Source organism: Drosophila gunungcola (assembly GCF_025200985.1).
Source record: "Drosophila gunungcola strain Sukarami chromosome X unlocalized genomic scaffold, Dgunungcola_SK_2 000021F, whole genome shotgun sequence".
NCBI lineage: Eukaryota > Metazoa > Arthropoda > Insecta > Diptera > Drosophilidae > Drosophila > Drosophila gunungcola.
The window spans coordinates 165,243-183,915 of record NW_026453184.1 but is presented as its reverse complement, the minus strand read 5'-3'; the positions used below and the strand labels follow the sequence as shown (position 1 = coordinate 183,915).

The following is an 18,673-nucleotide window of genomic DNA, read 5'->3' as shown; positions in this document are numbered from 1 at the left end:
AAGGCAGCTCGCGAATTGATACACTCGACGTCTGGCAAGTTGGCCTTACTGATTGGGAAGTCCTAAAGCTGCTAGATGGCCATAACGAAAGTCAAACACCCAGTGCAGACCAATTGTTCCTATGCTCCTATGGCTGCTCTCAAATCTTGCTTTGATTATGCAAATGTTGAAACTGAGAGGGTAAAATCTGTTCAATTTGGCAGACAAATAAGATTTGCTTCTGGCAAAGATAACATTACACCTGGGACTTTAGCATTCAAAACTCATAAATTAATTGGTAAATGTAAGCGAATTGATAATGGGATTATGTTGGTTTCCATTATGAAATTCGTTGCTAGTTTTTTTTTTTTGTAACGAAAAGAACATTTTATTATACATATATTTTTTTTTTTTCGTAGGTCTTCAGAAATGGTAAAATTATTTACAAATTTGAGTGGTTAACTCACTTTAATATTCGTTATTTTTCAAAGTTATAATTAAATATGTTAGTTAGTTAAGTTTAAGGCAATAGCAATTTATTTATATTTTCCATATTGAATTTATTGTTCAAATTATTTGTAATAAATATAATATATTACTATACTGAATTAATTTATAATTTCACTGAAAAGTGAATTAGATTTGTTGGTTAATAGCCAGAAAATTGTTTTGTGTCAAATTTATTGACCTAATTTATTGGTGTGTTAATTGGTGAATTGTTGAACAATAAAGACTCGTAAAATCTTTAGTGAATCTTTTGTTCGTGCAATCTTTTGTGAATTAAGTCAATCTAAAAGTCAGTAAAGAAGTGAATTTTAATGCCCCCCGTAATGTATATAAAGTAATGAGTAAATTGCATGCCAGCCATTTTGGGGTTGGCAAACTAGTGCAGTTCAATCAACTTTCCGTGGCGGCACTTCCGTCTGTTCGTCACGCCCCCGTCAACCCTTAACCGCACGGATAAAATGACAGACGGGAATCAGACTTGAGCTCGGCCTTTATCCGTCACATCAGAGCAGAGCACTGAAGAGCAGAACAGAACGGCACAGAACAGACGAGTCATCATCATTATCATCATCAGCAGCATCGTTGTCATCAGCATCTCCCCATTGTCACATCCCCGTATCCATTTTTATATTATATACTATGGAGTAGCCGAGTTGTATCTTTATTACGATAATTGCTCATTGAACAGGAAATTATTATATGCGTGCACCACGGCGTGTCGTCCGATCCCCAGGATATCCCACCCCCCAGAAATTAATTTTGGGGGTAGAGATGGCATATAATAATAGCACACCATGCGCCTGGACAGGGTTCGGATTCGAGTATATGTGTGGGTACTTCTATGTGATGTTTAGCTGATGTTTCGTGATCGAATTATGAAAAACGGGCACCAGACACACAGGAGGCGGCACACAGAACTCTAGATCGTACGAGGAGGTATTGCGAGCGGTGGTGCCACAATAACATTTTCGTCATATCCATGCACATTGCCATCGCCTTGGCCCATTTGACCGGTGGGCATTGGGGGTTCCTGCCAATTCCCCACGTAGATACCATCACCGGCGCACAGCAAAAGAGAGTTGTTCAACTGGTGGTCCAGCAGTAGTCGGCGCATCCGCCGGCGTTCCACCGATCGCTCCAACGAGCGGAGCAGGTCCAAATCCAAGTCCTGGACCAAGTGACCGCGATGATTGGCGCCGACACGTGCACGAAACGGATTCATCTTGATGCTTCTCGGTTTGGGGTGTATTTTTGTTAATTTTATTGTACAAAAGGTTTGGCGGTTTCGGAATATTTTAATTTTTTAACTTGTCTTGCTAACCGGAATTTCGATCGTGAGAGACTTCAGCCAGTGATAAGTATCGAATGCTTAAAATTTTACTGACAGCCTGCTGACAAAGCACGTCTGATAAAAAAGGAACTATGGAACTGATAATATTCACACATCACAAATATATCAATATATATATAAGTCTAGGGATGCCCCCGATATTATTTTATCAAATATATAAAAATAAAGATAGACACTTAAAAAACAACCAAATTTATCAAATTGCACCTGATCGTTCTGATCAATTTCATAATACCCTCGTAAGGGTTAAAAAAAAAATAAACTAATCATTGCAGGTACCCAATTTCAAAGTCTTAATTCTGTAAAACCACCTGTCTGAGACAAAAATAAACAAGGTAATAATTAAATTGTTTATGGGTATTTCAAGAATGCACCGGTATTCTGTTTTTAAAAACCCGGCTCAATCAGATTGAAGGACTGTGAGCGAATCTGGACCTGTAATAGACATACTTGTGTACGCTCTATGCATATTTAATTAAACTTTCACCTCTTCAAAAGGCGACAAAGAAGCTTTGACGGGGGACAACAGGAGACGAGTCGAAAACACTTTGGTCTTTCGCTTCAATCATTTCCAGGGGAGTTGGACGGTTGGACGGAAGGGGTAGGCTGTTCTGTTCCAGCCAGTGGTCCTGCTGTCTCTCATCCTTGCTGGTCCTTCGAATACTTAAAAGCAACACGACAAGCTTTAATTAAATCAGTTTTAATTAATGCAAAATGCGAAATTTCGAAAGACGTCGCCAGGACTCGTCGACTCAAATTGCCGACAACATGGAAAACAGAGGCGGTTCGCCCCCCTTACTATGCCATCCAGTTGAACGAACGCATTTTGTTGTCGCATAATTACAACTCAATTGTAATCCAATTTTGGCCAGGCAGGCCTATACATGTACACAAAGATATATATGTATACATATAAATAAATCCGATTCAGGCACAAAATCACGCCCACGGCCTGGTGTCTGTGTCAACTTTTTCGGTGTCAAATAAATAAACTTTTGACAGTCGGCAGACAGGCCAGCGGGGATTTAAGCCCCCAAAATATTACTTTATACCAACTTTTCACCTCCCGTTTCTGTGGCCACCACCGGAAATGCAAATTAGTAAGGGGGCGGTTGGGGGTGTAGCAGTTATGATGGGATTATTGAAGCAAAATCAATGTCCAACCGGCAGCTTATCCATTCAAGCCCGTCGAAGGCAGAACTCTTGATAACTGCAAATTAGTTGCACATGTTTCACATGGGCCACAACTCAAAACAAGACGTGTTTGCACTAATTTGGCCAAAATCAACAGCTGTGTGTACATGTGCTATACCATCTTTTCTCCTTGCCATATGAGTGTGTGTGTGTGTGAGGGAAGAAAACTCATCATAACTTTCTTATCAAAAACTTATTTCTTGCTCTTCAGATACCCAACAGAAGAGCAGTTCCCAACAGTAGAAGCGGTACCCAAAAAAAAAAGAAAAGGAAAAGAAATTCTGGGGCGAAAAACGAAAAGGAAAACAGAAAAATTGCCTAGAAAACTTGTTATAATTACACACTGTGGCACACACACTCACACGTGCTGGATGATAATATGTGTGTGTGAGGAGGCTTTGCACTTTAAAAAATATATCACTAAAACAAGAATAAAAATATTAGGAAGCATTATCAATCTGCTTGCAAAATAATGAAGAAAAACGATTGTAAAATTGTATTGTAAAATTACTATAGTTTTTTGTTTCTGAAAATCTTTTAATATTGTTTAGGCCCTTTATATTTCTAAGATATTTATCTTTACTTTATTTTGTGATACCTATCTTTATTTTGCAACTTTTACCATCTTAAAGCTCGTTTATTTTCAATTTTTTTTGAATAGATGTAAGTTATATTTACTCAATTATGAATATTTTTGTTTATAACTTTGTAATATATTTTCTCCATGTGTATGACTAACTCAGTGACTGCAGGGCAAAGAATTTGGAATGGGGGGGGGGCCTTTGAAAAAGGAGGAGTTGTCGACGGGCATGCATGAACAACATATGTTGGACTTCGGCGGAAACTTTTGCGAGTGTTCGGAACGCCCTTCCACCATTCTCCGCCCCTTTTATGGCACCTCCATATCTTGTCCACCTCCTCATCACAGGGCTTTACATTGTGGAACGTGTGCGTTTTGTGGTTGAGGAGGAGACGACGCACAGTTTAGGCCCAGAATGCAACAGCTGTGACGACGCCCCCTTCAAGTGCCTTTTTAGTCCCTTCCCAAAATTTCCTGTTTAACTCCTGGTTGAAGTTTCGCCGTCTGCCAAGATCTCGTGACAACTTTCTCACTAATCTCGCCGATGAGTAAAGGCAGTAAATTGCTTAGCTTAACTCGTCTACTTAAGTTTGCGAGTTAAAGCTAGAGAGAGCTAAAAATATTGGTTCACAGTTGCAATTGTTTAACAACTTTATTCTTTAATTAAGACAATTATTTTGCATTTTTTCAATATTTTTATAAGGAAGTGAGACGGTAAATGATAGTTTTCAAATAAAAACAATTTAAAGGTTTTCGTTGTCAACAAAATGGTGTATGTTTACAGGTCGAAACTAAAAAGATATCACTCAGAGTGCCACCGAAAGCCGCGGTAATATCTTAAAAAGTAATAACGAAAACGTCTTCTATGAAAGTCTGGAAACAATCAGAACAACGACCACATGATGCCAACTTTTCAGGGACTCCTTTCTATAATAAAAACCTCTCATCGAAAGGGAATGCTTAAAAAAGGACAAAAAGAATGGGCTAAATACTGCAAAAAAAGAAGCTGAAAATTTTTGGGCCAACTTTTTGTCATCCAAATATAGAAAGAAGGACACGCCTACCCCGACAAACGGTTGGAAAATGCCTAAAAATGTTTTTGGACAAAAAATGCCAATAATATGGGTCTTCTCCAGCCCTGGAAAAGTGGGTGGTTGGGTGGCAAAACTGATGACCCGCTTGGGCCAAAAGGAAAAGCGATGCCAAAGGGAAAGCCATGTGCTCGCAAATGCGGGACACGTACTTGCGCTATAATTATTTCGTACGTGAGCACGTGAGTCCGCCGAAAGACAATGAGTCGTCGTCGTACTTGGAGAAAGGAGTCTGAAGTCCGGAGAAGTGAGACCGTAGACCGGAGACCGGGGAACGGGAAAATGGCAGCGTCTGCGTCTACGACCGGAAGAAGATGTCGGAGGAGCTAAGGTTACCATATACCATATAGCATACAGCACATTAGAGCGGTTGAAGACACTGTTTCCCAACTTAAAGGGAACATTGTAGTCAAACGAGGGGATGTTATGGTTCGTGGGGAAAGGGGGATTAAGAGGTAAACAAATGTTGAATGTTGAAAAAAAAAAATATTACTAGATATTGCTATTTTAGATATATTTTTATTAAAATTTTGAGCCCTGCTCAGAAAGAAATCATTTTTACGAACATAGGTACAGCCTGCGGGTATACTTTTTCATATAAAAATAAATATCATACCAATTAATATAATACTCAATAAATTTTTTTAAATATATATATCCCAACTGTACGAAATTCATCATTTTAGAATTTGTTTCTTTCTGTGCACCATGAAAGCGAGACAAAGGCACACGGGGATAATTTTCTGACAGCTCGACAGCGCGACACAACATCCAAAAAATTTTCGATTTAGTACGAGACGAAGAGTTTTTAGCATCCCAGATGTCCGGAAGTATTTCCTACGTGATTGTTGGTTTTTTTTTTTTTTTTTTTTTTTTTTTTTTTTTTTAAAGTTATCGTTAAAGTTATACGGTGAAATTTAGCTCCAAATTAGCATATTTATCATCATTTATAACAATGGTTGTTTTTTAAAAACTCTTTAATAGTTGAAAACTAAGTAAAATATGCTGTAAAAACCAAACTTACTTAAAAAAAAAGAGAGTTTTTAAAGTGTTTTCTTGCTGGGGAAAAGCACCCTATTGTCTGCTTTGTGTAACACTCATTCTGACCGGGCACTTTGGGCCATATCTCTAATTAATGGAATTTCCCTTTGGTCCCCAACTGGTCCACAACTCATCCACTGCGTCATTAACATCGTCATGATCGGAATAAACGAAAACAGCAACCGCTACAAACCGAGGTGACCGCATGCAGCTTAATTCTCATAAAAGTCACATAAAGTAAATAAGTTTGATTATAAGCCAGAGAAAAGGGAGCAAAAGTGAGTGAAAAAAAAAATGGGTGCAAGAAAAGGACACGGATAAAAAGGCCAGCACTGTTTAATTAAAAGTTATCTCAATTAACAGGAAATACAACATTTTGGGAAACTAGATGATGGAAAAACCATTTCACAATTATATGACCTATTAAAAAACGGACAATTTATAAAAAAAATACACTTAAATTATATATTTTTTCACTAAAACGAATTCTCTTGTCTTTCTCAATAAATTTATTAATTGTTAATTTACATAAGCATTGGAAAAAAAAGATTTATAGTTTGCTTTCAGATTGGTTTGACTTACTTACTTAAATTTAAAATACACACAATATTTAAAATTCAAAGGCAGCGAAGAAGATTTTTATTTTTGTTCTAGTTAACTGATAAACTAGAACGGATTACATTAAATTGGCATACAGCTTTTTTTTCAGTGCCCATTAAGAGTGGAGGTGCCGGACAGCAGTTTCAGTCGCTAGACCTGGACCAAAACAGATCCTGGCTTTGGCAGTTGTCACCGCCGCTGGAGTAATTAACATTCACAATGAAACTCAAAATGAAAACGAAAACGAGCAACTGCAGCGGTCTGTTGGTTGGGCGGACGGATGGTTGTCTCTGTGGGCGGGTCTTTGGCGAGCGGTAAAAGTTTTTAATAACCCCGCAACAACAAACACAAAGGGAAGCGGTGGAAAAAGGCGAGGAAAAAACGGGCAACTCTGGGGGCACACAAAGCCGAACACGACGAGGGCACAGAGCAACCGCCAACAGCCACAATAATGACACACAAAACTTTGACAATGTAGTCGTGCGTGCATTTCCCCCCTGATTTCGAACCCCCCCGATCGCAATCACAACCCCAATCCATACCAACCCCCCAGGCCCACACCTCTGCCAGCAGGACCCACTTCCGTGTCCAGCGGAAAAGGATTTCTGCCACAACGAAAACAGCAATGAAAACCACAAAATGTTGCCGTAGGGCACACAGAAAACAAAAAATATTGATATCAGTGAGAAGTTCCTTAAATCATACTACAAATTTTGTTTAAACCATTAAAAACCATAAAATCAACGCATTTAAAATAATATTAACTAAAACTGATATGTTTTTTGTTATATAAGAAATATATAAACATTGAAAACAACAAAAATCAAAGCATTAAAAAAAAGTTTTCTGATGTTGGATAGTTTTAGGTACAAATTATATTTAAAACATTAAATATTTTTGTACTTTTAGAAACTAAAATTATTTGTGGTAGTTTTTTAAAAAACTTTGTTAAAATTGTCACAAAATTTGTATATTTTAATAAACGGTATATTTTTCTTTAATCTAAAGTTTTGAGTTTTATGAATAACAGTTATGAGTCTTGTGAAATGGATACATATAAACTTTGTTTTTAGAAATTTTTTTTTAAATATATTTTTAGCAGTGAAGAGGGTTAATCAGTGGGTGGTTCGGTGGGTGGTTCAAAGGTCGGATGGCGGTACGCGGCCTGCATACGCAGCATCAAATTGCAGACCGCACACGCACACACACAGATGGATTGCCGCCAATGGGTATTCAATCGCATCGAGTGTGCAACAATTGAAGCGGTTTTGGAATAAACGAATGCGGCTTATTATACACATATAGCCAACCTCCCATTGAACCCCTCTCCCTTATATACGCACAATGAAATAAATGTCAAATTGAAATTGACATGATGTGACAGAGGGGAGGCGGGGGCTACAAGGACATGTCTGCGGAGGTGTGAAAAGAGCTCCGTCCCAGTGCGGATGCGGATGCGAATGCGGATACGGATGCTATGGTCAGCTTTTCACACTGTGACCAATTTAAATTGGATTAGCTCTAATTGAAGACTGAAGAACTGGCAGGCCTATTGAAGTGGAGAGCAGTGCGTTCAATGAACTTGGCACAAGTTTCAGTAGACAAATGACTTTCGAGTACCTTTATTGAGAAAAACTTTGAACTTTGAACGACATGAAAATTTAAATACAAAAATTCATTTTGGTATCTCAACCAAATATTTCCCTTACTGATCATTTTAGATAAACTGACTTCAGTTTCTTCCTGTGCTGAAGAATTCGCGTTATGGTTTGAAACTATATTTTTTTTTTTTTTTATGAGATAAGTTTATTATCAATTAGTTGATTTTGAGTTTTTAAGCACCTTTCAAATGCCTAAAATAATCTAACCGAAGTAAATTGTGAAAGAGTTGCTTAACCCATTTAACATCTTTATAAATGAACTTTCAATCGGTAACCGCGCAATGCAACCATGCGATTTTCAACACATTTTGCCATCGAAGTCGACTAATTGTTTTGCCATTATAATGCCTTAAGAATATGTAAGCAACCAAAAACCCCCACCACTTGAATGCCAGTCAACAGAATTCAATGGACTCCCTCTGCCAAGGACGAAACCCTCATCAAAGTGTCGTTTGCTTAGTTGGCGTCACCTGGCGGGATTTGGATTTAGGTTTTTCGACTTTGCCTCGAGCACTCCTCTACTTAAAGGCTTTTCCATTCTTTGATCAGCGCGTGGCTAATAAGATTTTAAAGGGCATTTATGAAAACAAAAGAGCCAGAGCGAGGGGCACAAATCAAGTGAAAAATGGTAAATGGAAAATAGCAAAAAGGGGGGCTGGCGGCATTCGCCTGGTGAGACGGGTCTAATTTTATTAATGTTGCCAATTTTCAACGGGTGGTGGTGCAGGGGGTTCAGGTAAGTGCCCCAAGGGGGTTGAAAAAAAAGCGAGGGGGCTGGTTGTAGCAATAAATGTGCTGCTTACGCGCGCAATTAAATATGAAATATTTAAGAGCTGGCAGCACGGTTTTTCTTAGCCCTTGGCTGGTACTTTTCCCAGGCTGGGTGGGGTTATGGGGTTACGGGGTCTCAGGGTGGCGGCTAATTAATAATTTTTAGGCAATTCAGCAGAATGCCGGTGCTCGCATCTCAGGTGGCAAAAACTTAGACGCAACTTGACTTGACTTGATTAAGTGGCTTTTTAATGAAGTTCAAAGTGATTTTACTTGCAATTAAAACAGTTCACCCTCGCAGGTGCCCCTTTACCGCCAGCTTTTCCATTTCCCAATCTCGTTTCTCTCCACCATTTTCCCCATCTACAATGATTGATGGCGGGAAAGCAGCCCAAAGCCTGAGGAAAAACTTTGGCCACTGCGACTATTTCTCAATCTCGATTAGCCGACAGCAATCAGAAAACACATGAATGGTGAGGGTTGTTGTAGGTACAAGTCTAGTAAAAGAAGTGTAAAAATATTAGGTAATATGGTGAAAACAAATAAATAATAATAAAGTTAATATAATCAGAAGTATTAAAGATAAGCGACTTTAGAAGCACAATACAAATATCACCAAAATTAATTTATATAACAAATAAATAAGTAATCAAACTTTTAGTTTTAAAATACTGATAAAGAAAGATATGTAGCTTATTTTTCAGCTTGTGGAATTTGCAATTGAGGGTGTTCCTAAGTGACATATAAAACATGTATTTATTAACAAAAGAAAACTACAAAAGGCCATCCTCCAATGGGCTTGAAAGAACTGTCTGAGTCACATACTTCTGGTGGACTGGTGGACAAAACGTTTTGTCAGAGGTCTGATTAATCGACGGATGTCGCCTTACTCCGAGGGATAACACTTATCCTCAACAGCAACTAATTGGAGCTGCAGCTAATGGTTACATTTTCGAGAGAATGGGAGCGGGATCACGAAAAATCCCCATAGAGCACATAAATAACCATAAATGCCGAGCATCCCAAGCCAGTAGCAAATTTTTGCGGTTGAGTTTCTTTTCTTTTCTGGCCGGAGAGCTCTTTGCAAAAACACACTGAGCACACCGAGTGCCCGGCAATTATTTACACTCGAAAGTTTTGCCAAGTTGGCCGAGCACAAATGAAGTTGCAACTGCTGCTGCCGGAGATGCCAGAAGATTCTAGGAGAGATGCCGGTAGATGCCAGGACATGCGAACATGTGTATCTTCAACTATGGGTTCTACTGCGAGTTATTCGCAGGTGGGGCTAAAAGAGGATGTGAGCCGAAGACGAGGGCGAGAATTATGCAACTGCTGTGCTGGGGAAGCCGCAGGACAGCACTTCTTGTTGTCAACCTGGCTAGGCAACGAAGCCCACAACTCTGACTCCAACTCCAAGTCCACTTCGAACTCCGGCTCCCGTTGTCCTTGCAGACAATTAAGCAAGGACAATGCGGAGCACAGGCTTTGTAAAAGCTCATGCATGCACACTGGCATCGCAGGTCTGAGAAATCTACACAGAAAAAATGCATTTGGATTTATATATGTTTTTTGTTCTATACAAAAACTAAGTCAAAATCAAGGTTTCGTTAGTATTAGCTTTAAAAACTATTTACGAACCTAATAAGGCTTTAGGTTTAAGGTTCTATAAGTTGTTGAACGACATTCTTATAACCACACTCTTGCAAACATTTACAAAGTCAGGTACCCACATATTTAAAAGCCTATTGTTTTGAAGTATATCTTTTTTCAAAATAAAATGTTCATAAGACATAGATGTTTAAATATGATTGCTTTTCAATAGGATTTCTATAAATATTTTAATAGTCATAACCATGAAAATGTTTTTTTTTTTTAACATAATTATAAAACTTAATTTAAGTGTAAGTTGGCTGTGTTTATAAATTTATTTTTCTGTCTGTGCAGAGCACACCTGAGCTCCATCTCCGACCGGATGTGTTAAGCCGTAGAGCCGGGGAAGTTCATTGCCGAAACTTTCTGTCCTTCCAGGAAGCTCCGCCGTCCGTCCTTCTGAAGCCATGAACGCAATTTGCCTGTCAGTGGCTCAGTGCGTTTTGCCTGTGGCAAATTACAAAGCATACCATGATTTACCTAATTGCACCAACGATGCACTCCCTGGAATCAGCAACAAAATATCATGGATTTCTTATTTCTGGCCACTTCTGTTTGTGATTATGATATGCTAAAGAATTCGCGTTACAGGTTAACTCAGCTTGGCAGAGCCCGATTATTCATTCTTTCGTTTGCTTAAGATTCAATTTTTATTTGGTCATAGTTTTCTGTGACAGTTTGTAGAAAATGTAAGAACAAATTGGGAAATCAGAGCTGTGATTGCATACTCTCCCTTTCGTTCCATGGCTCTGATTGTGGCCCAATTTTTGCAGCCATGACAAATGTCCAACAATTACAAAATTGCCCGCACACACCCACACCCACGCACGTACACACCCACACAATTTGGCAAACAAAATTTACAAAATTTTTCAAACCACCCACTAACACACACACACACGAATAGGGGAAAATTGAGTAAATTTGCAGTCCCTTTTTTCTCGCTTCTCGTGGTTCCAGCTGGGGCTCGACTTCATTTGCCATACAGCCCAAATTCATGAGCATGCTCAACTGGGGGTCAACTATGACCACCAAAACGGCATGCATCCTACACACTCACCTACCCCCTACCCCCTAACCACTGCACCACTACAGCACTGCACACTCTCATGTTGATGATGATGACCATGGCGATGGCAATGATGACAACATGTGTGCCTAAGCGCCGACTATAAACTGCGTTTCAAGGACCAAAGGGACGACCGGACATCGCGGTGGGTGTTGTTGGATTGTGGGTGATTGTGGATGGCGAAAGGGTTGATTATTATTGGTGGGCGGTTGGGTTAAGTGTCGCTACATGCCATTCAAAAAGGGCAAATGGGCGCGGTCAGCCTAGTATGATTCAGCTATTTCATAAGCGAGATGAGCGAACACTTTGATTTTACCATGAATATGAAGTGGTTTTTATAAAAAATGTTAATGAAAGTAAGCCTGACATGACATAAGATATGTTTTTAAATGGTTATAAGTCTCCATATTGGATTGATAAACAAAAAACAAAAACTCAAAACTGTTGTTTGACGATGAAAACATAGAAAGTTACTAAGCTGTTATAAAGAATTTTATTAACTAACAAAAAAGGGTTTTGAACAACAAAATTATTATTATTATTAAACATTAATATTTTTTTAAAACTATCGTATTTTTTTAGAAATCCGGTTTGAAAATCGTCTTTTTTCAAAAACTTTACAAAGTACATATGTAAAATTTTTTAACAAACCATAAAATTTAAAAGCTATGAACCTAAACTTAAGTTATTTGATACAACAAAAACTAGACAATGGAATGGACCGAGTGCAGTAAATCGAACCTAACGAAATCACCAGAATTTCCCACTCACACTTTTTCCTTTTGCAGAGGATCTGTCTACCACTTTCAAAACCTTTCCCCTTCCACTTCGTCTGGGATTCTGTTTATTCCCTTTTTATAAACATTATGAAATTATTGCTGCCGCAGGCAACATCACCACCCCAGCCCAAAAACCCTATCTCTATAGATGGCAACAGTGTACGCCTGCCCACCCGCCACGCCCACTATACATATAAGCAATCAGCCACATGCACTGATTGTCCACTTTGGCTGTCGATGTGCGATATGTCGAGGAGCCACTGTGGAAGCCAGAGGCTGCCAGTGAACCGCAGCCGTCGGAACCGCCCAATAAACAGGACGATGGCTCCAGTGGCTAGGGTGCACGTCGTTTATCCTTTTGGACAGGATAGGACAGGAAGGGACAGGAAGGGACAGGAAAGGACAGAAAAGGACAGGGTAGGACAGGCCGGGCACGGGATGCAAATCGATTGATGTTGATTAGCATAAATTGTCTGGACCGCACTGTGCAATGAATAATTTTGGTGGCGCGCTGACGACATGCCACGCCCCTTGCTATTGTGCACTGCTTGCAACTTTGGCGACCTAATGCAATTTTGTTTTTGCTTAATTTGATAGGCGTGTTGTCAGCTGAACGCTGCCATCCTGACAATGTGTCCTCCCAACAGCAGCAACAGCAGCAACAATGGCAACAATAGCAACACATGCACACAGCAGCAACACGCAACTTGGTACAGCAGCAACAGCAACTGATGGTCCGGCTGATTGGACGTGTTCTGAGTGTCTGCTGCAGGACTTGCCAAGGCTCGGAGGTGTGTGTTGTGCGAACAGAAAGGGAAAAGGGACTTCTACTAAAGCTATTAGCCACTGTGTCCGGGGTGTTCGCCCAGACAGATATTACCAAAATAAACTGTTTTACTGGGCATAGTTGGCCGTTGGATAAGCAAAAACAGTACAGAGTAATTTATGCAGTTTAGCTTGAATGCACTAACTAAGCTTCCGTCTGTTGTTATTGCAGTTGCAGCATTTTAAATATGCACTCTCTCCACTTTCACAGCATTCAAGTTTGAGCTCTTAAACGGTTTCGTCATTCTATTGTACGTTTTGTACTAAAATTCCTAATAATATTAATCAGTAAACTTTTAATATGCACTTTAATTTTCCACAGAGAAACGACAATGAACTGTTTCACACGAATAGCGAAATTTGTTTATTGTCCAATTTTCTTATTACCAACTGGCATACAAACTATTTCGATGGGATTTGTTTCCCCCGAAAAACAAATGTGATACACTCAATGTGCATGCAAACAGCACATTTGGGTTGGGTTTGCGCTGGAGCATGCGGTGCCGAAGTTTCCCATCGAAACATCTTTAAGCGGCGAAACTTTTCTCATAACATGCGAGCATTTCGCACAAAAACAATGGCAGCCATACACGAACACCCACAATATCGCACCACCCACACATGTATGTACGTACGTACACCCTGCGGCGAAATCTTATCAAACTGACATCATTTTCATTATGTTTTGCACTTGCACAGCTTCGACTAATGTATATGTGGGTGCCAGGCTGTGGCTGAGTCCTTCGAGTTTGTAGTTCCGAGGCCTCAGCCCTGAGATGGTAATATGTCCTTCTGCCACACATTGAATCTGCCACACTTGGAAAAATATGGCTATACCTTTGTTTTTTAAAATTGATACATTTTTATAAGATGTTAAAACGGGTCTCCATTTTTAATAGATTGGCGAGAACTTTTATACAATTAGATACACCCAACAAAAAAGTTAATAATAAAATATTTAAACTACTGCTATTGTCAATACTAGTATGTATAAATTTGATACTCTCAAATTTCAAAAGTGTACTCGGTTACTAATCATTTTCAGTTTAAAATGAAAAAGTATCAAATTGACACTAAAAGTTGTTTGGCTTTTTGTCAGTGTCGCGTTAAATCCCTATAAATTTGATTCAACTAATATATTAAATTAAAGATTATTATTATTCTAAAATTAAATTCATTAAAATATTATAAAAAAAAAAAAAATCCTGAACATTTTGGAAAAAGAAATTTGTTTCTGTGCGCACTGTGCGCCAAATTATAGGCAATTCGGAATGGAATCTCCGCACACGCCATACGCATTACACACACTTGTGTGTCCGCCTTGTGCGTGTGTGCTAATCTGGCCCGCCAATAACTGCAAATTAGATTAGCAACGCCTCGAGGGTGGACCGGGACTCGAACCCATGCCATTCGCCCTATCGACAGCTGACCATTCCATCCATATCGACATGCAGCCAGAGGAAATTCACCAAACTTGTCCATCGCGTGTGGCGTTGATAAATCTCAACGGGAAAACGCCAAGGGGGCAAATCGATATGCTTAAAACCCCACTCAATCCAATCCAATCCAATCCCGGATGCCCATATATATATTGCGAGGGCCATTTGTTTTGGCATCCCATCGCGAGACGAAACTAATAAAATTCATAAAAACTTTTCCGCTTAGCGTTACCATTAAAATGCCCACCCGCAAAAAATTGTTATTATTATTTGAGTGTGCCTCTCTGTCCTTGTTTCACTTTCACTTTTACTCGTACTTTCACCTACCCGTGCGATTATGTCAGCACACTGGAAATGAACTTAACTACTTACTGAAGAAGTGCAATTGGGGCAAAACTTTAGGAGCCAACTTGGGAAACGTTCTGCCCGACAAGTATGCGTCATGTTTACGATTGGCCTTTAGCCTTTATTTGCAAATATTTTGTTGATTATGTCATGGTTTTATGTTCTTTGGTTGAGAAAATTATGTGATTATACCAAAAACATATAGAACTTAATAAAGTAGTTCCTATTTCGCAAAACATTAAATTTCAATCAGTGGGTTATCAGTAATCAAACAAAAAATTTAGTTATTTTAACCAACAACTTTTTTGTTTTATTTTGGTATTATGACTCTAATTCGTAGACCTTATATTTTAATGCAGGTGCATTAAATATGTCAAATTTCCATTAAGCTTGAAGGAAAGACGTTACCATTATTTCTAAACTAATACGAATCATTTTCAAAAAATCAATTCAAAACAAATCGATCTTAACCATGTTAAACTGTTATTCAAAAGGTTAAAATAAACCATTAATAAAAAGCAACTTTGACGTTATCATTGCGTAGATTTATCTCTAACTGACTACCCCACATCGATAACTCACGTTTCAGTTTATTGCCAGTTGCTTTTGAATGGCAAAACTTCCGTTGGAATGGAATTGCTGACGCCAGCGTCGCCGCTATTGCATTGGACAATGTCCAGTTACTACTACTATATGCTTTGGCACTTATTCACCGGACCAGCGGGTGTACTATATGACGCCTAGTCACTTATTCGCATAGTTGGCCAGAGGAAAATGGCGAAAGGGAGGGCTATATCGTTGTCCGCTAATCGTAAAATAAATTATTTTCCATGTGTGCGCTGCTCGCCTGATTCCGAGTCATAATTCTTGCATCACTCCCCTACCCAAATGTAGCATAAAAGTTCCAGTTAATTGCATGAGTGAGAAGTGCACTGAGAAAAAAGAAATGGAGATGAATACATTCTTAAATGGCTAAAATACTCTAAGGAAAAATCATTACATGAATAGATTGCACACAATTATATTGCCGTTTATTTTTTAGTTTGTACGTTTCGAGTACAACAAATTATTGTCTTATCTTCCATTGTGCAATAACATGAACAATTTGAAATTGAAATATACCAATATTTCTCCAAAAAAATTTAAAAACTGAATTAAGAAGTGTAAGCGCAGTTAACTATTAAAAAAAAAAAACATTTTTTAAGCATTTTAATCATACACAAACATGTCAAAAGTATCGATTCAATTGTTATTTAAAATTTTTCTGTCTTTTCTGGTATACCCTACATATATGTGATTTTTTTTCCGTGTATGGAAGATGCGATTTTTAGGGGGATAAACTTTCCCAGCCGCAACTGGCTGGCTTTAATTGTTAGCAGTCGCATTTGGAGCCTGGCCTAATCACTGGCGCCGGATTAGTCAAACTTGCAGCCACTGGACGTGGGTAGTTGGGTGGCTCATTGCCTGGGTGGCTCCGGTGGCTCAGTTGCTCACTAACTCGGTGGTTGGGTGGTGTCCAAGTGCTGAAATGTGTAGCGCTTGCCAACGCTGTCAGTCATAATTAACACTCAGCTGCAGCCCCAGCTTTGAGTTCAGAGCTTCAGTTTTAGCTTTCGGTTTGGAGTTGGAGAGTTGGTGGAAAATAATATGAAACCGAAATGGATGTGAAACAAAAGTTTGCTTCGTTCCAACTGCTCAAAGTTGCTAATCAAGCTTGACAGCTGCTAAGGGGAGTGTGGAGATAGTGATTGGATTCTCTGTACACATGCACTGGGGAATATAACTAATATATACTATATATCAGTTTACAATCATGCTTACTTTTCAAAGAAAGTTTATTAAGTAGCGATTGTGGTATCTATATTTTTGAAATGAGTTAATGATATTGCTTGATTTATCTTTTTAAATGTCGAAATGAAAATGTTTTATAAAGTGAAAAGTGAAGCATAAAGCCTAAGACACAACTTTATGTCAACACACTCGAAACGAAAAGCGAAAATGCAATCTGAATCATAAATTTCATATAGATATTGCTCCATGAAATCGCATGTTTATTCAAAGTCACTTGTATTCAACTACGTGTATATTTTTGCAGCCTTTTTCGCAGTGTAAGTCGTACCTGCTGCTGACAGTTTTGGCCTCATCTGATGGTGGTGTAATTAGGAATGCAAACGCACTGTGAGATGCACATAGAGCGCCAGCTGAAAAGGAATTTTTGCGGATGCCAAACTCATTAGCCGCCCCTCGCGACCAGATAAATGCGATTCTGCATTCGTGGAGATTTCAATCGGGCTGCGGTTATTGTGTTATATTCCGCCTGCCATGCCTTGTTTAACCATCCAGTTCGCCCACTAAAATAACGTTCTGCCATCTGAAATTCCATGCGACACGTGCCAGACACAACAACAATAACAAATTACACTAACAACGATGCGATGGTCCTCTTCCGGTGCGATGTGCCATGCAAATTTGAAGCGCCTGTGTCGCGCACATTTCCTTCTTCTTTTGTGTCTATGGCGTCATCGGCTCATACTTTGGTATCCCCGCATTTGTACTTGATTACCCATACAGCAACATCCGCATTCGCATCCGCATCCGCAGCAGCAACTTTAACTGTAAATCGATATTGAGACCGTCTGGATGTCTGCCCCCCGCCAACAAAATCGTCTTTGGCCTCCGACCTCTGACTAACTGACTGTCTCGACGGAAGAAAGCGAAAAAGACCAAAGTCGGTGGTTGCTACTCAAGGATAGGATAGTTGGCTGCCTTTATTCATTACGATTTCCAGATAAACTTTTCAGGTCACTGCCAATTAAACGAATGTATTTCAAATGGAATCAATATTTAAAATTACATTGTCTAGTTTCGGGTTTCTTGCTCTATTTTGTTCTTTTAGCAAACGAAATGTTAAAATGCAGTTTAAAAGATTAAAAGGGATAAAGATTTTTACAATTTATTTCGCAATATAAACAAAACAAGGAGTTCACAAATTTGTATGACATTTTTAAATGTTGAATTCATAGCCAAACGCACCATGGATATTAAAAGCAAGAGAAAGAGAATCGAATTGAAATGGGAACCGCAACAAAGTTAAACTTTTAGGTTGTCGACAAAAGAAAAGTTTGTGACTCTTTAATAGACACCTGAAGAGTAGTTTTAAGCAAAACTTTTTGCGCTGGCAGAAAATATTATGTTGACTTTCCTATGGTATAAATTCGTTCCACTCGAAAATGAGACTGGGCATCGTGGTTTTTTGTGTCACATTAAAGCAAAGCCTAATACAGTTTATCAAGCTGTTGTTTGTAGCTCAGAACTCTGTCCTCCGTCCCATAGCCCAAGGATCCCAGGATGTTGCACAGCAGTTACAACCGGGCACCGCGACGCAAACTCATCCCGAATCTTTTCAGCAACATCCTGCAGGTAATCGCCGATGCCGACCATCCACTAACCGAGCCCGAGATCGTGGAGGCCGTATCCGATCGATTGGACCGCAGCGATGAGGAGCTCAAACGCCAGATCACGGTCAGCCTCCACGATGCCCTAATCTACGGCTACCTGCGGGTGAAGAACTATCGCTACTCGATAGTTCCCAGTCGCCTGGACCCCGATGATCATCACCACCATCCGGGGAGCTTATCGATCGGTCAAAATCACAATCAACAATCCACATCTAACAACCATCAGGAGGGACTAATGAGCAGGTCAGCGGAACAGGCAATCAAAAGGGAGACGGCCGAGCCGGAAAAGCCAATAAATTGATATAAGCAAATTTTAAATGTATACAATAATAG

The 18,673-nt window shown here is 39.3% G+C and overlaps 1 protein-coding gene across 1 annotated transcript; it reads left to right on the top strand.

The window, feature by feature from the left end:
• Positions 1-18,111: 18,111 nt before the first annotated feature.
• Positions 18,112-18,673, top strand: LOC128260366 (uncharacterized). The gene has a single exon (XM_052993322.1). The coding sequence runs from the start codon at positions 18,231-18,233 to the stop codon at positions 18,639-18,641; it is 411 nt and encodes a 136-aa protein (XP_052849282.1). The 5' UTR covers positions 18,112-18,230; the 3' UTR covers positions 18,642-18,673.

Excerpts from the sequence above, each read along its gene's own strand:
- LOC128260366 (XM_052993322.1), top strand. The coding sequence starts at position 18,231 with ATGTTGCACAGCAGTTACAACCGGGCACCGCGACGCAAACTCATCCCG.